This window comes from Diadema setosum, chromosome 7 (genome assembly GCF_964275005.1).
Source record: "Diadema setosum chromosome 7, eeDiaSeto1, whole genome shotgun sequence".
Classification (NCBI taxonomy): domain Eukaryota; kingdom Metazoa; phylum Echinodermata; class Echinoidea; order Diadematoida; family Diadematidae; genus Diadema; species Diadema setosum.
Window position 1 is genome coordinate 37,108,742 of NC_092691.1, and position 18,785 is coordinate 37,127,526.

At 38.2% G+C, this 18,785-nt stretch overlaps 1 protein-coding gene across 1 annotated transcript in view; it reads left to right on the forward strand.

Annotated features, from left to right (window-relative positions):
- Positions 1-18,574, forward strand: part of LOC140231216 (semaphorin-1A-like) — a 46,788-nt gene extending 28,214 nt beyond the window's left edge. The window contains exons 8-18 of the mRNA XM_072311361.1: positions 19-156; positions 1,553-1,680; positions 2,998-3,109; positions 6,281-6,335; positions 8,579-8,729; positions 10,064-10,292; positions 11,274-11,368; positions 12,013-12,136; positions 15,217-15,570; positions 16,076-16,173; positions 18,512-18,574. Coding sequence (XP_072167462.1) covers positions 19-156; positions 1,553-1,680; positions 2,998-3,109; positions 6,281-6,335; positions 8,579-8,729; positions 10,064-10,292; positions 11,274-11,368; positions 12,013-12,136; positions 15,217-15,570; positions 16,076-16,173; positions 18,512-18,574 — 1,547 coding nt within the window. The remainder of the gene's footprint in view (positions 1-18; positions 157-1,552; positions 1,681-2,997; positions 3,110-6,280; positions 6,336-8,578; positions 8,730-10,063; positions 10,293-11,273; positions 11,369-12,012; positions 12,137-15,216; positions 15,571-16,075; positions 16,174-18,511) is intronic.
- Positions 18,575-18,785: the final 211 nt, after the last annotated feature.

Below are 18,785 nucleotides of genomic sequence, written 5' to 3' on the forward strand. Positions count from 1 at the left end.
TTTTATTTTGTTTTTCAGATGTTGGTGGTTCTGAGTTTTATTTCATTGGAGGTTTGGTCAACCACTACTCAGAAGATCCCCTCTTCAGCAAAGTCAATGTGGAAAGCGGAACGGAAGCTGTGAAAACTGACGAGATTGAGAGTCAGTGGTTGGAAGGTGAGTGAATAATTCATGGTGATCGTAGAGCCAGCTAGACTGCACGGTCTCACAGATTGTAGGTAACACATGGTATGCAATTATTACCTCCACCAAGGAAGGAGAACGTTAAGTGATCGTTGGCGTTGGTTTGTCTGTTTGCAAAATAACTCAAAAAGTTGGGAATGGATTGGGATGAAACTTGCAGGAAAACGTTATAATGACATAACAAAAAAATGATTCAGTTTTGGTAGTGATCTAGGAATCTTTATGGATTTGTGAGGGATTTTTAGAGTCTTTTAGCAGATAATGTCATTGAACTTTGGTGTTCAAGCTGTGCGTATTTGAGGTTTGCATAGTGCTCTGCTCGTGCAAGGCGCCACACAGCTGCAAGTTGGATGATGTAAACAAAAGGCTTCTACATATTGGGAAATATACCTGGAAATGAGTTGCTGTTTTGGTAGAGGTCTGCACTCTTAGGCCCGAATTCACGAAGGTGGTACAAATGAAACCATGGTTTAAACCATGGACAAAAACCATGGAGCTCCAAGTGTCGCACGGAATATTCCGTTACGAAATTGGTAATTTCGTCGACAAAATGACCGTTTCGTTAACGAAATGTTCATTTAGTTACAAAATGTCATTTCGTTACAAAATAATCATTTCATCGACGAAATGACAGATTTCGTAACGAAATATTCCATGCGACACTTGGCGCTCCACAGTTTTTGTCCATGGTTTAAACCATGGTTTCATTTGTACCACCTTCGTGAATTCAGGCCTTAGAGTGCTTTTCTAGTTGGAGGAAGCAAAAGTTCTGTGTGTGTGTGTATGTGTGTGTGTGTGTGTGTATGCTATGCAGTTTGATATTATACCTGAATAAACCAGGAATTGCATGATTGGATTTAAACAAATGTAAGCATGTAATATGCTTATTCTATAATTTGCACAATCTGTCCCTTTTGATAACAATGTGGGTGTGTATGTGTGTATACTGTATACGCCAAATATTTTGCGAGGCTTTTATTTTCACGAATTTCGCGAATCAGCTGCTATTTGCGAAATTAAAAACACACTAAAATATTGACTCTAATGCCGGTATGAATGTGACGTACGCATATACATTTCTCCGTTCAGAACAGGACTTCACGATCGCGAATTTAATCACTCGCGAAATTGTTGTGAAGCCCTGATTCGCGAAAATTTAGACTCGCGAAATATATGGCGTATTCAGTATATCCATGAGAAAGAGATAGAAACAAAAGTGTGTTTGTATTTGGATGCCGAAAAATTACCTCTAGTTAATAACGCTTGATACAAAAGTATGTGTATGTAGTGGTGTGTATTCAGAGATTTATAGTATGGAATACATGTAAATATTCACCCATTCCGTCTGTCAATCTCAACTTTACTTCAGAACCTGTGGACTTTGTTGGGGAACCTATGGATTATGGGGGACATATCTATTTTGTCTATCGAGAAAAGGCAGAAGAGTATTCCAACATCGGAAACGTCATCTACTCCAGAATAGGAAGAGTGTGCAAGGTACGGCAACAAAAATCCGGCTTGACCATCATAAAAAAACAATCTGCATCGTAATTTATGCAGTACCATATTTGTGGGTAAACTTGGCCCAACGGGTAAACTTGGCCCCTCACAACTCCATTACAAGGGGCCGAGTTTACCCACAAATCAGTAACTGTAGTCATGGGAAGTGTTACACTACCCAAAACAGCATGATAACTATGATATATGCTGTTGTCACTTTATTTAGCAGTGTAACATAAAAAATCATGTGAAATAAGACAATCTCTATAAAATGCAATCCAAATCATACTCTAGAGCAAGTTGTTTTTATCAGAATCGGATGTTTTACTGAACTTTTGGCGCTCAAATGCGTCACATTGAAATAGCATGATGATTCCTTGACCAGTATGCACTTTGTGAACCCGCAGCACTTCTCAAATATTCACAGCCAGCATGCAGTCAGCTGGTGCAGTCCAATTGATTGTACTTTTTCTCAAAAAAAAAGAAAATGCAGTTTTACACTGCTTAATGTCAGTAAACCTTTCAGTGATATTACAATGTACATCAACTTTTTGCTTCCAAGTTTTAGAGGCATCTATATCTCTGGTTCACCACAATGTAAGTTTGCCAATAGTCCATGTCCAGGGGGGCATTTCATGAAGCATTTTGTCCGACAACTTGTCGGGCAAATTTGCTCTCGGCCAATCAGATGCAAGGATTTCAGTAGCTTTTAACATTTTGTCAGACGAAATATCTGACAAAATGCTTCATGAAATGCCCCCCACATCTTTGGTTTTGGAGCTGATTTGAAAAAGTCCACATGAAATTCAACAAATATTCATCTAGGATCAAGGACAACAGTGACTAAATTAAAAGGCCGAGATTGCTCTGAAGATAGATGGTTATTGCTATAACCCAAATTGTATTCAATTATAAAACATACAGGAACCATGATTGGCTATACTCTGAGACTGCAGTACTTGTGGTGTACCTTTTTGGCTGATATTTTGCATTTTCATCATAACCCAATTTACGGTAAATTGTGTTATCGCAACATTTCACACATTTCTGATACATATATATCCATTCTAGAGCGAAAAGTAACGGTTTCTGCAGGCATATAGAAACTATGTTTTACTTAACCCATTCCTTACGGCAACCTGATATACCAGGTTCCTGTGGCGTCAGCTCATATACAGGAACTTGGTATGCCAGATTCCCCAAATTTAGACAAGATTGTCTGCATTTGTGCCCTAAATTCATGTTTATTTGTGTTATGCTGACCAGGGAAATGACTTTGATCAAAATCAAACTTGTTTTCTCTCCATGGCTCAGAATGATACTGGCGGGATTGCAGCTCCACTCAATGGGAATTTCCTTACATTTCTCAAGGCTCGCCTGACGTGCTCTGTGGGGTCTGAATTCCCTTTCTACTTCGATATTGTCCGTAAGTAGAGTTTCCCTGAATACTTTCATCCCTGGAAAGATTAGGAATCTTTTATGTGACCCTGCACCACAAAACCAACGAAAAGTTGCCAGGCATGAATTTTTAGTAAGCACTGATTCTGAAAGAGCAGACTCTTTGGCTTTGAAATGATGTTTAACTCTATTCAAATGGACTTTATTACCTACCTAAATAATGGAAAGAAGTACACACTCTGGAAAAGTTTGTACTGAGAAGAGAGACATAGAGTGTCTATTCAACCACTTAGTCTTTTACAAGCTGGGCTCTGTGCAATGAATGGGACCAAAAAATGTGGTGTATGACTCCATAGCAATGACAATAAAGGGATTATCAGCTTAAGTTGCAGTTAGATACATTATTTACCATGTGCAGATGAAACAAAAACCCAGCTTCAGTGCTTCAAAATAGTTCTAAAATGTGAGTTAGTGATAGATACAACCAGTGAAAATGTTTAATCGGTGTAGTCAATGTTAAGTATTGTTAAATTTACAAAGTCAACAATAGCTACAATAAGATTGTTTCTAGACTAAATCATTTACAGTTATGGTTTGGCGAGAAAACTAGCAATATCTCCTTATATTTTAGGCTTTATTGCAAAATGTTTATATGATGGGATGTTTTGTGATACAACTGGCCTACACATACACATCAAATGTGATAACTCAAACATTTTTTTAGACCACCGCTCCAAATGGTAAACAGTACCTTTAAGCATGCTCTGTCAACACATTCTATTGATGACCGCTGACAACTTTCAAAGCAGTAGAGTCATTTTTACAAAAGTTATTAGAGTTGAAAGTAAAGAGCGTGTAAAAGGGTTTGTAAGAAATGATAAAGGCCTCTAACATATACCTAATCACACTATTCTGGGGGAAAAAAAAGTGTTCTGCATTGTAGAAAACTGCTCTAAACACAATTTCCCGTTTGTTCTATGGTGACAAACTTTAGAATGCTGTAGAAGAAGAATTGCTTTTTTAGAAAATAAGAAAAATTCATGATTGATTAAGGCAACCCATTTCAATTATTTTGAGTTCTCACATAAAATCAGGCGTGCCACTTTTCTTGGTTTTGTGATACACGGCCACATATTACTTCTTTACCATGCTGAGCAATCTGATGTATTTGAATGTATTCCTTATTGAGACATGTATACTGCCATAAGTTGATACATTGGTATGAAAAAAAAAAATAAGAAGTAAAATTCAACTTTGGTCTCCTGCCCACTTCATAAAAGAACAAATCAGTAACTGTGTACAAGTCATCTTTCTTCACTTCAACCGTAAGTTATTACTCGAAGTGATTGTGTGTACGATCTGAATCCTCTTCTGGTTTTACATCCATATCTTGTGGGAGTGACACATTACAGCTACGTAATTGTATCCCGTAGTGCTTGTACTGTAGGATACTCTTAGCAGTGTTGCGCCACCACTACGTCCCATTTGTGTGTGCAATACTGGTAACATTTCTGGACTAATTTTCTTCAAATTCGGGGTGGAGGTGTATCATGTTTAAAAATCTAGCCTCCTGTGACTTTTAGTGATAAAGCCCACAAGGTTGTTCTGTCTTTATACACAACCACACACACACACACAAAGTTCATGTAGTATTAATGAGGGTCTGCCTGTGTGTGCCTTTCAGTATACGTTATTTGATGGATTTTGCTCAAGTTTTGAACAGCTGTTTATTCTAGTCGAATCAAAAATTCTACATGTTTTGATATGCTGCCGGCAAATAAATGTTTCCTTTTTCCAGGGTCAGAGGTTGTCCTGTTACATTTCTTGTGTACACTCTACAATCCACATTTATAAATGTATTTACTTTCAATCTTGTAAGGAGGTGTACCATGATGAAGCTTGAAACCTTGTGGTTGTGATGATGCTGCCACTCACTCCTTTTAGTGATAGCGCCCTCGCTTGTTACGTCTTTGCACACATACAGCTTGATTTTAGAGGGTCTGTTGTGTGCTGTACTAGCCACATTTCCTGAAGGATTTTGTTCATATTTTGTACAGTATGTTTATCATAGTCAGATCAGTGTACATCGTGTACTGTACGGCATAATTTGTGGATGACGTCTTTGAAGGTTTCCGTGGCAGTAGAACAGTAGGTGGTAGGAAGGCTGAACAGTGCACCATGTATTCAATGGTCTGGATCAGTATGCATAAAATTCCCAAGAGAATCACTGTCAGGTAGAACATGCATTTGTACTACGTCACTTTTGAGATATGGCGGAAGAAGTGAAATTTATCACTTTCACTAGACCTTTTGACATTTGACCTTTTGGCAAGAAACTTCCCAGAGAATTTCTATAAGGTAATACATGTACGATGTGTATGTATGCAATGCCTGAAGGAAGTTTATTGAAACTTATACATGTACTACTAAATAAAGATTCCTCAGCAAGAGTTTTGGATTAAGAGGTCAAAGATCAAGTGAAAATGTTAACACTTCACTTTTTTTGCCATATCTCGCAAATCGTTCAAGGTATCTTCATGGAACTTGGTACATTTGCATGTACTGACTGGCAGTGATTATCTAGGGAATTTGTTGGTCATGGGTCAAAGGTCAGGGTCAAAGGTCAAGGTCAACTCCCCAAAATTTCACTGTTTCCCTCATATTTATGCAATTCCTACACGATTTTTCTTGTAACTTAATGTATACATTTTGTATTACCCAATAGAGATACTCTTGGAAGTTTCTTGCCAAAAGGTCAAAGGTCAAAAGGTCAAAGCTCAAGTGAAAGAGCTAAATTTCACTTCTTTCTTCAAATCTCAAAAATGACTCAAGGTCTCATCATGAAACTTAGTAGGGACCTATATATTCATGCATGTTCCAACTGACAGTGATTCTCTTGGACATTTTAGGGTCATACATGTAGGGTCAAAGGTCAAGGGTCCAAGGCCAGACTAAAATGCAAAAAATGTACAATTTAATGCTAAAATTACACTTTTGTGGCATACAATTGCATATTCATTTTTAAAGGCTGTATCATCACCCTTTATTATAAGATAACAGTTTTGCATACTTTGTGTATAAATGTATTTCATTCAGATGAGACTATCTGGAATTGTCCACATGCATGTACTATTCAGATGGCAAATTCAGTTAAAATGCATGTTATATGCACTGTACAGTACTTTTTTCTATTTCACAGAGGATACTGTGCGAGATGGTGATTATTATTTCTATGGGATGTTTACAACAACAAGGTTAGTGCATCAAGCCTTGCTTTGCTCGAAGCTTATTTCAATATTTGTTGTCATCCACGAGACATGAATTTACATTTGTATTAAGAAAAAAAAAAGAGGCTGAAATGGGTGTTTGTATAATGTGAAAATTAATTCTTAGCAAATGAAATAAATGGAGCTCACTCAGCTTGACACATTTTGTGTTCTGACATTTTACATTATGATGTTGCAATTACATTGTACAATACCATCTCTATGCTCAAAATACAGAAGAAAAAAAGAAGAAATGGGAGTGGCAAAAGACCCCCCCCCCCCCATCCTATTTCACTTCAAGGCACATATCAGACACTTGTACAAATTTGATTTCTGTATATGTAGCCCGCTACAACAAAAGGGTCCAAAAGTCAGGGGAGGACGATTTTCTGAAAATGACATGACATTATTCCCTTACTCTTCTGTTTAATTTTGTATATAGCACGACTCATAAAAGTACCAGGTTGTGGAGATATTGTTGATTTTATGAGACCATGTTGAGTGGTCAAGGTAATCAGTGTTTCAAGAGTTTTTCTTTCCAATGCAATCGCGATCAAGGGGAGGGTAAGACAGTTTTCACCTCTTGACAATAAAAGGTCTCCTCATAGCAACCTCCACATTGTTCATTCAAGCTTAGCGCCTGCGGTCTACGCATGACCAATCAGTAACCAGGGTGCCATGCACTGACCTATAAGATCACTCCCTCGTTGCTAGGGGCGAAGTCTATCTGCGGCGCTAAATCCAAATCTTCTGATACATTCTGTTCCGTTGAAAGTCAGAAAATCATGGCCCAGAAAAACTTATTTCTTGCTTATTCTCTGATCATTTAGCTTCAAAATTTCAGCAGATGATAGACGATAAATAATGCTATGAAATTATGCCAAAAACAGAAATCCGATCGATTTGACCAAATTTGATGATCTGACTTCAAACTCAATTTTTTTGGCTCAGCCATCAGTGACTTTAGGATCCTTTTGTTGTGGCAGGTCACATATTTTCATCTTCTTGTCTCCCCTTCTCTCTGTCATTTCTATTTTCTTCTATTTCTCTATTATTTTTGTCTTCATGTGCATAGAGACATTAATCTATATTTTTGTGATAAAGGCGGTGCTGAAGTGTTAAGGATTGCTCACTGTATTGCTTTTATGAATATATATTTTCCAAATCTTGTGTTGGAATCATGACAATGTATGCATTAAACAATCTTGGTATCAATATATATATACGAGTAGATGATTTTACATGCACACAAACCATGCTAATTACAGTTGCCTCTTAAGTCTGAGAAATTGGTTGTTGCCAATTTTTTTTTCTTTTATAAACATTGATAAGCTTTCCAAATCAAGATTGTTTAATGTAGTGGAGTGAATGTATTACTTCTGTCTTTGATAAACACATTTTATTAGCTGTAATCATGGTATTGTGTATTGGAGCAAGATCGACACAACCCGAAGAAGTATACATACAAGTGTATGTCATGTATGCCTTAATCTTTTTCATGTGACCAGAGTTTGCCAGATGCAAATGCAGAGAGTACAATGTACTGAAATTACATTACAAGTCTGATGTTTGTCTGAATGTATTACGAATGATACAGACTTCAGCTAATCTGCACAATATCAGTGAAGAAAATGATGAAAATTCAGATGAGCATTTCCACAGTAAAAGGGTACATTTTAGAGATGCTGCTTTATTTTTTGTTTTTAATTTGCATTACCCCAATGCAATGCGATCATTTTGAACAGTTTAATGAGAGATAACTTTGCCCCAGAATTGCTTCAAACAACCAGTGTATCCACATTTTTGTCAAAATGAAAATTTGAGGGTAACATATGTAATACTGGATGGACATCTATGTATTAACATACCATGAAGGTCAAACAATGAATGCTCATTGAAAATTTGTTTTTCAATGGAAAGGCTGGATATTGATTAGAAAAGATAATAACAGCTCTAAAATTCTGTTGAACACTGTGTTTTGTAACATTTCTAGACGTAGTGGTGAAGGTATGCAACATGGACAAACAAAATTCTGATAAACCACAGTATATAGAGTCGAACCGTACGTGTGCATACTTTTCCTGAGACATATGCCCCTCTGAGTAATGGCAGACTTCACTCCATAAACTCACAGAGCAGTTATACCGGGCTACTTGAGAGCCAGCACTGTTTGTACTGGCATGTAACCTCTTTATTACCCCCACACTTACCGTATCTTTCCGCACATTCAGTGGTGGCACGCCATCTACTGCCATCTGTCGCTACGACTTGAGGGAGATTGAGGATTTGTTCAATGAGGACAACCGACGGGGCCAGGAGTCCAGTGACAAATTATGGTTGGAGGTTACCAGGCACAGCGATGATACGGAGGCAAGGAGAACGGTATGTTGTGTTATTACATGCGTCGGTGTATGTGTGTACATGGGTGTCGATCCAGTGATTTTTTTTTTTTTTTTTGGGGGGGGGGGGAGGGGGCATACATATCAATTTCCCCCCCCCCCCATAATTTCACTGACTTAGAAAAAAAAAACACAAATGATACACCTAAGCTGTTTAAATGTGTAAATGGCACATAGCAAGTTGTAAGCCGATGTTGCATTTAGCCATTAAAACATCAAATGCTTCATACATCAGGGAGGTGGAAACTGGATGTCATCACCTCACAACTTTCCCCTTTGGTTCACACACACACACACACACACACACACACACACACACACACAAAAGGCTTAATTTAATCTCTCCTCTTTTTTTTTTTCAAACCAAAAGTGGAATGTAAAGGAAGAAAAGAAATCCCACACATGAACTTACATTTAATCCAGAGTAGTGATGAACAAGCAGAGACGACATTTGAAATAGCTTCTAAACAGTTAAATTCAAAAGAGATTATTGCTGTAGAACACTGTAAGTACAAACCACTTGGAAATTTGAGAGTAGAGATCATCATTTCCTCCCCAATGGTAAAATGGGAAATGCATGTTGTAGCAAAATCAAACTGTCTTCAACGGGTTAATTCATGATGCTAACCCGAAAATGGAATGACCACACACCACTAATATGATAGAGGTAGATGATGATTTTTTTTTTTTTTTTGAGGGAGGTTATCTGCATAAAGACCAGTATTATTATCATGCATCATAGAACAGCATGAGATTGGAAAGGCATCCCAGTCAAATTGCTCGAGGTTGTTTTGCTCCCTCGTGTGCTTGTCTTGATGAGAACCTTGTTTTTTGTCTTTCAATATTGTCAATAGAAATCCAAGTGTGGCAAGCAAGGTTCATGATCTAGACTGATTTACCACTTTTGCTATTCTATGTAGATATTAACACCCTTTTCATAAAAAGAAATAAAAAATCTTTAGGTGCAATGGGTGTTTGTCCTGTGGTATGCCTTCATGTACATGATAACTGACACAGCAGCTGAGAAATGGTGCATGAATTGTCAGAGAATACATGTATTTGGAAAATCCCTTTTAACCCATGGAGGACGGCCTGATTTTGCTACAGCATGCATTTCCCATAGACACTTGCCTGAGTATGCTTGGGACTCGTCCTCAACGGGTTAACATCAACTTAGCATTGAAGAACCTGTATGCAATACACACTTAATGTCTTAGCCTGCTGAAGTTTGTCATTACCTTCCATTTAAGATGATGGTCACATGACTAACATTTTTTCTTATTTGTATGTTTTTACAAATTTTGGTGGCACCATCAGTGTGCGCAAGCTTACGAACTTGGCTCAAACAGCATATATTCTCACTTGGAGAAGTACCCTCTGCTGAACACAAATGTGGTGAGTTGTGGATTCGGACAGACCTGCACCTATCCTCGTGGTCTGGACGAGAGTGTGACCGACGCCCTGGCTGTACTGGAGGGTGTCAAGGGACAAGAGTTTGCCATCTACAAAAGCTCAGAGATTTCAATTACCGTGTTTATTGGAACAAGTGAGTCTTTTGTATTAATCCTCTCTTTATTCTTTGGTATTAGTCTGACTTCTTTTGGTACCAGTTGAGAGAAATGTTCCATATTCGACAGGCATCAGAGTTGTGTCTTTGTTGCAGGAGATCGACTCGCTGACCCTTGTTCCACCCACGGAGGTATCAGACATGTAGACAGATTAGAAACTAACTCCTCTCTTTTGATGTTATGCTTGACACCATTATGGCCTTGAGATGGCAAAACATCGTATCTACATCCAACCTCATTTCCAGTAAATCAAGTTTGCAGTTTCGCAAACCTACAGCTCTTTTTCTGTTTTCGTTTAATACTTCATATCTTACCCTAGAAGGACCAACAGTATCAGTAATACAGTGCATGCAAATTGATTTCACAAGACCCTTTATTTTAAGAATAATTTGTTTTTAATCTAAACATACATTGTTTTGCCGTCTCAACATAACCACACTATTGCCATTGATACGGCAAAACAACGTAAGTCTCGATCACTGGCACACGTATGATGTCCTACAACGTCAATATGCGCGCACTTCTGCTGCCACACACGGCGCTCAGCCTATTACTGCGTAAACATGAAGATGGCAAAACAGTGTATCGCTTGTAGATACGTTGTTTGTCAAGTCCATGCCTGATGTGTGTTGAGCAGGGGCAAGTGTATCGCCGCTTATGTTGTTTTGCCAACAAAATTTGAACACTTCCCACTGGGAGGGAGCGTCATATCTCAGTGGGTTCTGATTTCAAGATTTGGTAAAGAGTTAGATTATACTAAAAGAAGTTGAAATATGTGACTAAGTCAATTTTCATGAATTTTCGACATATGTTGTTTTGCCATCTCAAGACTGACCAAGAAGTTCAAAAGAGGACATCAGTAGGCTTTCACATTTAATAGATAAACTTACTCTTTGCAGCATTAGTGGTCATTGGTTGAGATAATGAGGCATGTGAAAATTTTTTTCTATCCATTTTAGACAATGCAAAGATTCTGAATGTCAGCATCAGTGCAGACAGCGCAGAGGTGCTAGAGGAGATCAGTATTGAGCGTCGAACCTTCAATGGTACCTATGTAAGTGACGAGAATGCACAAGCTGGAAGGGTGCGGCAGAACCATACGGTGTGGGACTGAACCGTATGACTCTGCATATGCAAAGAACTTGCAATACTTTCTTCCTCTTGATTTACAGCATTTTTAACAAAATGAGATGAAAATGTCTTTGTGTGATTTGGAAAGTTTGCTCATTGCAACATATCTAATGCAAAAATTAGTAAGAAAGTGTAGTTTTCACACCGGAAATGGTCCCTGAGCAAGAACATTAAAACAAAGTGTACGCTATCAAAGTGATTGCAACATATTGACCGTGTCTACATTATTTTGTGCATCATCTAAACTGCTTTCATTAGACCACACTGAACAACAGTATTGGTCTTGTGACCACCAAAACTATGTGTATTGATAAAATATTTAAGGCCATAGAGGGTAGGAACACTGTAAACTTCAATCGCCGACACTTTTGTCTGTGATGAAACAGGTAAATTCTATTGTTGATGGATACTATTTGGTTATCATTTCAAGTACGTACAAAACTTATAAGTTTTGCTCATTTGTCGTCAGTTATGGCGATACTTTATTGCAGCACAATATTGTTCACGTTATGATTTGCATTTTTGTGCTCCCTCCCCCCTGTCCCTGCATCACTTAAATATGCCCAGCTTGAGCAGAGGTGGCCGTATGGTGTGAGAGACATCACTATTGAGAAGGATAGAGTGTATGCTACCATGGATGAGTGCGCCGTCAATTTCGGTGTCGGCGACAGTTTGCCACCACTTCCATCAAGTAAGAGAGATTTTTTTTTTACCAAAAAACTTTTTTTTTTTGGGGGGGGGGGGGGTTGTAGTTTACCAATTGTGAGATGGATTGAACACTTCCACAATGTGGCTCTAGCATTTCCGCCAATGTAGCAAATTATGCGAATGATTTCATCGCGTACCATTGCCACTCGCACAAGGGACTGTCCATGTGGTACATAAAGTTGTGATGTTGACCTGTGCAGTTACAGGGGCATCCACCGTAATTTAGTTTTACCTCCACCAAGGAAATTATGTTTTTGCTGGTGTTAGTTTGTTTGTTTGTTTGTTTAACAGCTGCCTCTCTATCTGTCTGATTTCCAGTGAATTTTTCAGACCTCAAAAAAATTCCAACAATTATTCTTGGTACAAAAGGGGATCATATTCTCGAATGGCATGGAGTTAGTGTTTTATTCTTTCTTTCTTTTCTGTTTAACTCTTGAGGCATAGCATAACATTTCGTACATGATGTTGGGAGGCTTTATTCTTCAACCATGCAAAATTTCATGATGTTTGCAAGAGGGATATACAGTCAACCTCGCCTAAGTCGACCTCGCGCAAGTCAAAAACTCGGCCAAGTCGAAGCTCCAGAAAAGTCCCGATTTTCTCTTTACTTATTTCTTTAAGATAATCTTTCACAAGTCGAAGTTTCACAAGTTGAATTTCGCCTATGTCGAAGATAATTTTGAGTCCAGATTTGTGTAAATACATGTTATTTCCAGCACAAGTGGACATTTTTTTCCCCCGTACGTCATTCAAACATGCAAGTGAGTATTCTTTCATTCTTTGATAGATAAACGAAGGAAAAAACACAATACTTTTGTAATAAAATGCTCCCAAGGGTCGAATACAAGTTAACCCTAATATCCCTTGTATCCTTGATGTCCAGCTGAGAAGGACATAAATCACGTGTAACTGGTTAGAGGCGAGCCATGTGCGGGCGGCACAGCATGGTTTTGGGGAAAAAAAAAAAAGGAAGAAGAACAAATCCTCACAATCCGGTAAAGCCACCAATCTCCTGAGTGGGGAATGGCGAATGTTTTGCGACAACAGAAACTGTTTCTGACAATACAAACAGTTTGCGAGTTTGACGGCATTTATTTACGAATTTGATTGCAAATTCCCTAGTATTCGCTACGGTCGCAAACATTCGCACCTCAGTGAGATTTCGCGGAGCACACGGACGATTTGCAAAAGACACAAATGGCAAAATCCAACATTCGGAAGTTTTTATCTGAATGTGTTCGGACAATGAAGCAAGAAACCAAACAAAACAAAACAAAAACACCCATTTTTGCGCAGTTTGTGCCAAGTTCTCACAATGTATGTGTAAATGTCGCGTGTACTTTTGCTAAGATACAGTCAGTTACGTAAACGAAAAACAAGCGTCGGAAATGCAACCACGCAAATTTTCAATAATCATTGGAGAGTAATGTTTCCAAGGAGACTGATAGCTGTATTGAGTTGAAGATTTTCTCTTTCCTGCATTTTTCCTTTCTTTCCCTTTCATTTCTCCATTGCGATTGTGTCTGATGACCTAGGCTACCCCACAATTAAAAAGCATTTTTTTTTTTCTAGGTTCCTACACGCATTATCTGAAGTTTCTAATGTAATTTCCGCGTGAATTGGAGTAATTTTAAGTACATTTTGGGATTTTTGTTTTTTATATAAAAAATTTTGTTTTCATATACAGCGTATATAGTTGCTTGATGGGTGGATTTACTAGTATGCTATGATTTTGTTTTCCAGAAAACAAAAGAGTGTTAAAAAGGTCATACATCAAACATATGCGCCAAACGTTCGAGAGAATGTTTCAAAAGGTACATGAGCAGGTATTGCAGTTATGTCGTAAAATGATCGCATGAACTTCGCGGATTTCGTGAAACATACACAAGACATTTTCCAAAGTTTCGGGGTCTGTTTGGGGTTTCACGAAGATTTTACGAACATTGCGCACTTCTGACGAAGGTCTCACACATAATATGACGAGACTTTAAAGACATTTTCGAGACCAAATCACTACCAAATTAGGATTCATTGTGTGGAAAAGGTTCACAAAAAAAAAAATCGAATAATTTTGAAATTCTTGCTGAAGTAACGACATCTCCAAACAATTGACGATGTCTCCGAACTCCCGCGTTCATTGACGATTTTTGCAGACCAAAATGCGAATGTTAGATTTTGCCACTCGCGACGTGACCCCGCAAAAAACGCACATTACAAGAACAATAAATACTATATATTGCTATCATCAACTGTAATTTAACATCCAATAAAAACATAAAAAGACACTGCGTTTCATCGTGGAATATCGCCGAAACATGTGCGATATTCTCCGAAGCTTCGCGGTATGTTCGGTGTTTCTCGAAGATTTTGCGAACATTGCGCACGTCTGGCGAAGGTCTTGCGCTATGACGAGACATGTAAGACATTTTCAAAAACAAATCACGACCAAATCATGACTCAATGTGCAGAAAAGGTTCACAAAAAATCTAATTGTTTTGAAATTCTTGCCGAAGTAAAAACAACATCCCCAAACAAATGACGACGCCCCCAAACTCCCGCGTTTGTTTGGCGATCTTTTGTAGACATTACGTGCAACGCATTTCGATTATTGCAGTCCAATAATTGAGCCTCGGGATTATTTTTTAAAACTTAAACAAAACAAACACACTCATTACAACATATTACTACCATCTACTGTAATTTCACGGCCAATAAAAACATAAAAAGACGCTGCATTATGAAAATTCATTAGAAAATACAAGTCGGAAAAAAATTCGACTTTCGCGGAAGTCGAATTTCGAAGTGTTTTCGTCGGTCCCAATAGATTCGACTTAGGTGAGGTTGACTGTATAATTATGACCTTTAAAAAGTCTTTCAACCTCCCTTTGACTTTGACATGTCTTGTCAATCACAGTGTATTGCCTTTAATGTGTAAGTGAATTCTTATGAAGGAAGAAATGATGAAATATCAATGATGAAGTGAGGGGGAGATATTGCCCTCTTTCCTTTGTCTTTCAATTTGCTTGTGCTCTTATTTGTATGATTTGCTGTTCATCCACACAGCTATAAAGGACCGCACTGACATGTATGACAAGAAAAACTGCACTCATCGCAGCCTACCTAGCAGTGTCACCAACTGTTTCTTGCTTTTTGAGGGTGAAGAAGGCACAGAAATAGAAGCAGAATTCGATACAGACCTTCATGCAGGAACTTACAACGTCAATTCCAAGAGGTTCAACACTGCGCAGGGCTGTCGAGAGTTTCTCCATGTCCACATTATAATAAGAGATGATATGCAGAGCCTGAAATGCCCCGACGGGACTCCTTGTACTTATCCTGGAAATGTTACAGTGAGCAGCGCATCAGGAAAGACCAGCCCCATAGTCGTGCCCTTTGACATTGATGTGGATTCCTCTGGTATGACTGAGTAGACAGATTTGCTAGTTTCTAATGTAATCCACTTTAGCTCCTTCCTTCCACAATTCTCCAAGAACCTTATATATATATATATATATATATATATATACAATGTATATATATATATTTTTTTTTCCCATCAACAAAGAATGGGAGAGTTGGATAATACGCCCGTGAAAAAACAAACAATGTAAATGATAAGAAAATGTGGAATAATCTAAATCATCTAAATTCACAAATATTCTTTGCTATGTAACAACTGAGGCATAAGTGGTGAGGTTTTATTTGGTTAATGGTCATACACATTTCTATAGGAACTTATGTCACAGTCAATGTTTTGTCCAGCTAATCAACTCGCTGAATCCATGTTTGCAGTTTGTTACTAGTACAGAAATTTAGTTCTTTCCTGATGAATTCTATTGCTCTCCTCTCCCCGCCCCACCCTTTTTTTTTTTTGCTCTCAATTTCAATGGTTTATTTTTTGTGTGTATTCTTTTATACACAGAGGAAGAGATGAGTTGTAACAGAACTGCAGTGATGGAATATGATTACAACATGGCAGTATATCGCTACGAATTCAAAGACTGGTTGAGAAAGCATGTGGTAAGTACTACTTGTGTAAATTCTTAGATTGATTTCTTGAAAACTGTGATGGTCAGTAGCATGTTAAATGACAGCAGCGATATATCTTGAAGTAATTTTATACACGTATGTTAGGAATTGTTTTGTATTTCATTGCTACTCAATGTAGTTGAAAGGTACTGAACATGCCATATGTTTTGCTTTGTTTCTATTTTCATTCATTTTGTGAGTTGGGTGCTATTCACAAATCTTAACAATATCCAAAAATATCAACCCTGGTCCTGACACGAATGCGACATGCAGCATACATTTCTCCATTTAATGTACTCAATGATCCCAAATTCAAAAACTCATAGAGAAGTACCAATGCATGGAAATTTATACTCACTTGATGTATGGTGTATCAGTAATTTGGTGCCTTGTAAAGTTATGTCTTGGCAAATGACATAATGTTCCACGTTGATTGCATAACATTGCTTGTCTAATGATAGGAAACTTCAGGGAACTGGAAAACGATCATTCATGTAGCCTTGATACTGTTTGCCAAAAACCCAAAGAGATGATGTATGCAACGCTGCACACTGGCACTGGTCCGATGGTCCCTGACCAGTAAAAATCCCCGGCAGAACAACAGTAGCTTTTTCTGGAATTGACCAGTAAAAAGTGAAAAACTGGGTACAGAAACAGAACCATGACATTCTTTACAGCAAACCACATTTCTGTATAACCACATACAGTGTAACCAATAATAGGGTTTTCTGCAAAATGGCAGTAAGATATTATATATTACACCATGAAATGCGAAGCATTCAGACAGTTTAATCATATTAAAAGTTACCAAAGCGGAAATCCGATTGTAATTTTTTTAGGCTGTTGGGTTGCTATCCCTCTCCCCCTCTCCCTCCCTCTCTCTCTCTCCCTCTCTCTCTCCCCCCCTCTCTCTCTCTCTCTCTCTCTCTCTCTCTCCCTCTCTCTCCCTCTCTCTCTCTCTCTCCCTCTCTCTCTCTCTCTCTCTCTCTCTCTTCTTCATTCCAAAGAAGTGATCTAATACAGAAAGCTACTGCAAAACCACTGATCTTTAAAAAAGAATATCTAATACAGGATGTGTAAAAAAAAAATTGTATGCAACTGCCTTTGACACTTGTTTAGATGTTTAGAAGTTATAGATAAGTGTGTTTTTCATGCAAAATGCTGGTCATGTGCAATACAAAACCGGGGTGGGGGGGGGGGGAGGGGTGGGAGCAACAAAAGAGAATATTTGCACTGTAATAATTCTAGACCAGTCATCCAAAGCACTTTTTTTCTTCTTTACTTTATTTTAATTTTTTTTTTGAGGAATATGTGTGACCCGCTACAACAAAAGGATCCTAAAGTCGCTGACGGGTGAGCCGAGAAAATCAAGTTTGAAGTCAGATCACCAAAATCTGTCAAAACGTTCGGATTTCTGTTTTAACATAATTTTGTAGTCTAATGTATCTTCTGTCATCTGCCAAAATTTCGAAGCTAAATGATCAAAGGAAAGGCCTGAAAATAGCATTTTTCTGGGCCATGCTTGGCTCGCCCGTCAGCGACTTTAGGATCCTTTTGTTGTAGCGGGTCACATATTGTGACATTTAGCATTGCTTAGTGCCATCTTCATCTACTTGTGTTTGCAAAGTTGATTGGATTGCCTTACTGCTCAAGCATTTTTGTGAGGAACAACTATCATAATGATGCTGAATGTCTGTGTAGTAAAGTCAGGCTTGGGGGGGGGGGGGCACATTTCCTCATACTACTGTATGTATATCTATATTGGATGCCTTTCAAATGTTGCACTACAATCTTCTGTGGCTTTTTCGAAACTAAAGTAGGAACTAGGTATGAGACATTACTTGCTTTCGCTAGTTGTTTTTGTATTCATGAACTATGTCCTAATCACTCTAGCAAATTTTGTGTGCTCCGAGAAATTGTGCTATTTTTCCCAAATATTTAGTTTGTGGCCTGACTTTTGCCACATTTTGAGCACTTGTTTGCCCCTTGGCAAAAATAATTGTTTGTGTGTCTCATAAAGTGGAGTCATCTCTGTCAAGAAATTCTAACATAGAAGTTGTTCCAGAAGCATCGCTTCAGTGTGTTACTGTAAAACAAGAAATGTTCACGCGCATTTGAATTTCGCGTGAGCCGAGATTCGCGAAATTAAAATGCATACGAAAGTTCTTGTCTACACTATACGCATTGAGTGTGAGAGGCAACTCGCGAAAATTTTCACGCCGTGAAAAAGGCCGTTGGCTCCAATTCACAGAAAATTTCATGCCGCGAAAATATTGTGTTTTACAGTACTGCAATTGTGTATGTTCTGTGCATCTTGTTTTGACTGCAGACCTGTGAGAATGCGGAGATGAATGTGTGTCCTTCTCCTCAAGCCTGCAACGGAGATGTTTGATCACCAGGAATTCACATGACAGCAGGAATGTGGCCATCGGCACTCTATCTTCAGAGCAGTAATTGACTGCATCATATGTTTTATGTTTTCTTCCTTTCTTTCTTTCTTTATATGCTCATTTCACGCAACTCATAGTTATGCTGCACCTCTTCTCAGAAGAGCAGCAAACAATTTATATGAAGAATAAACACATAATTATGATGCCAAGCCA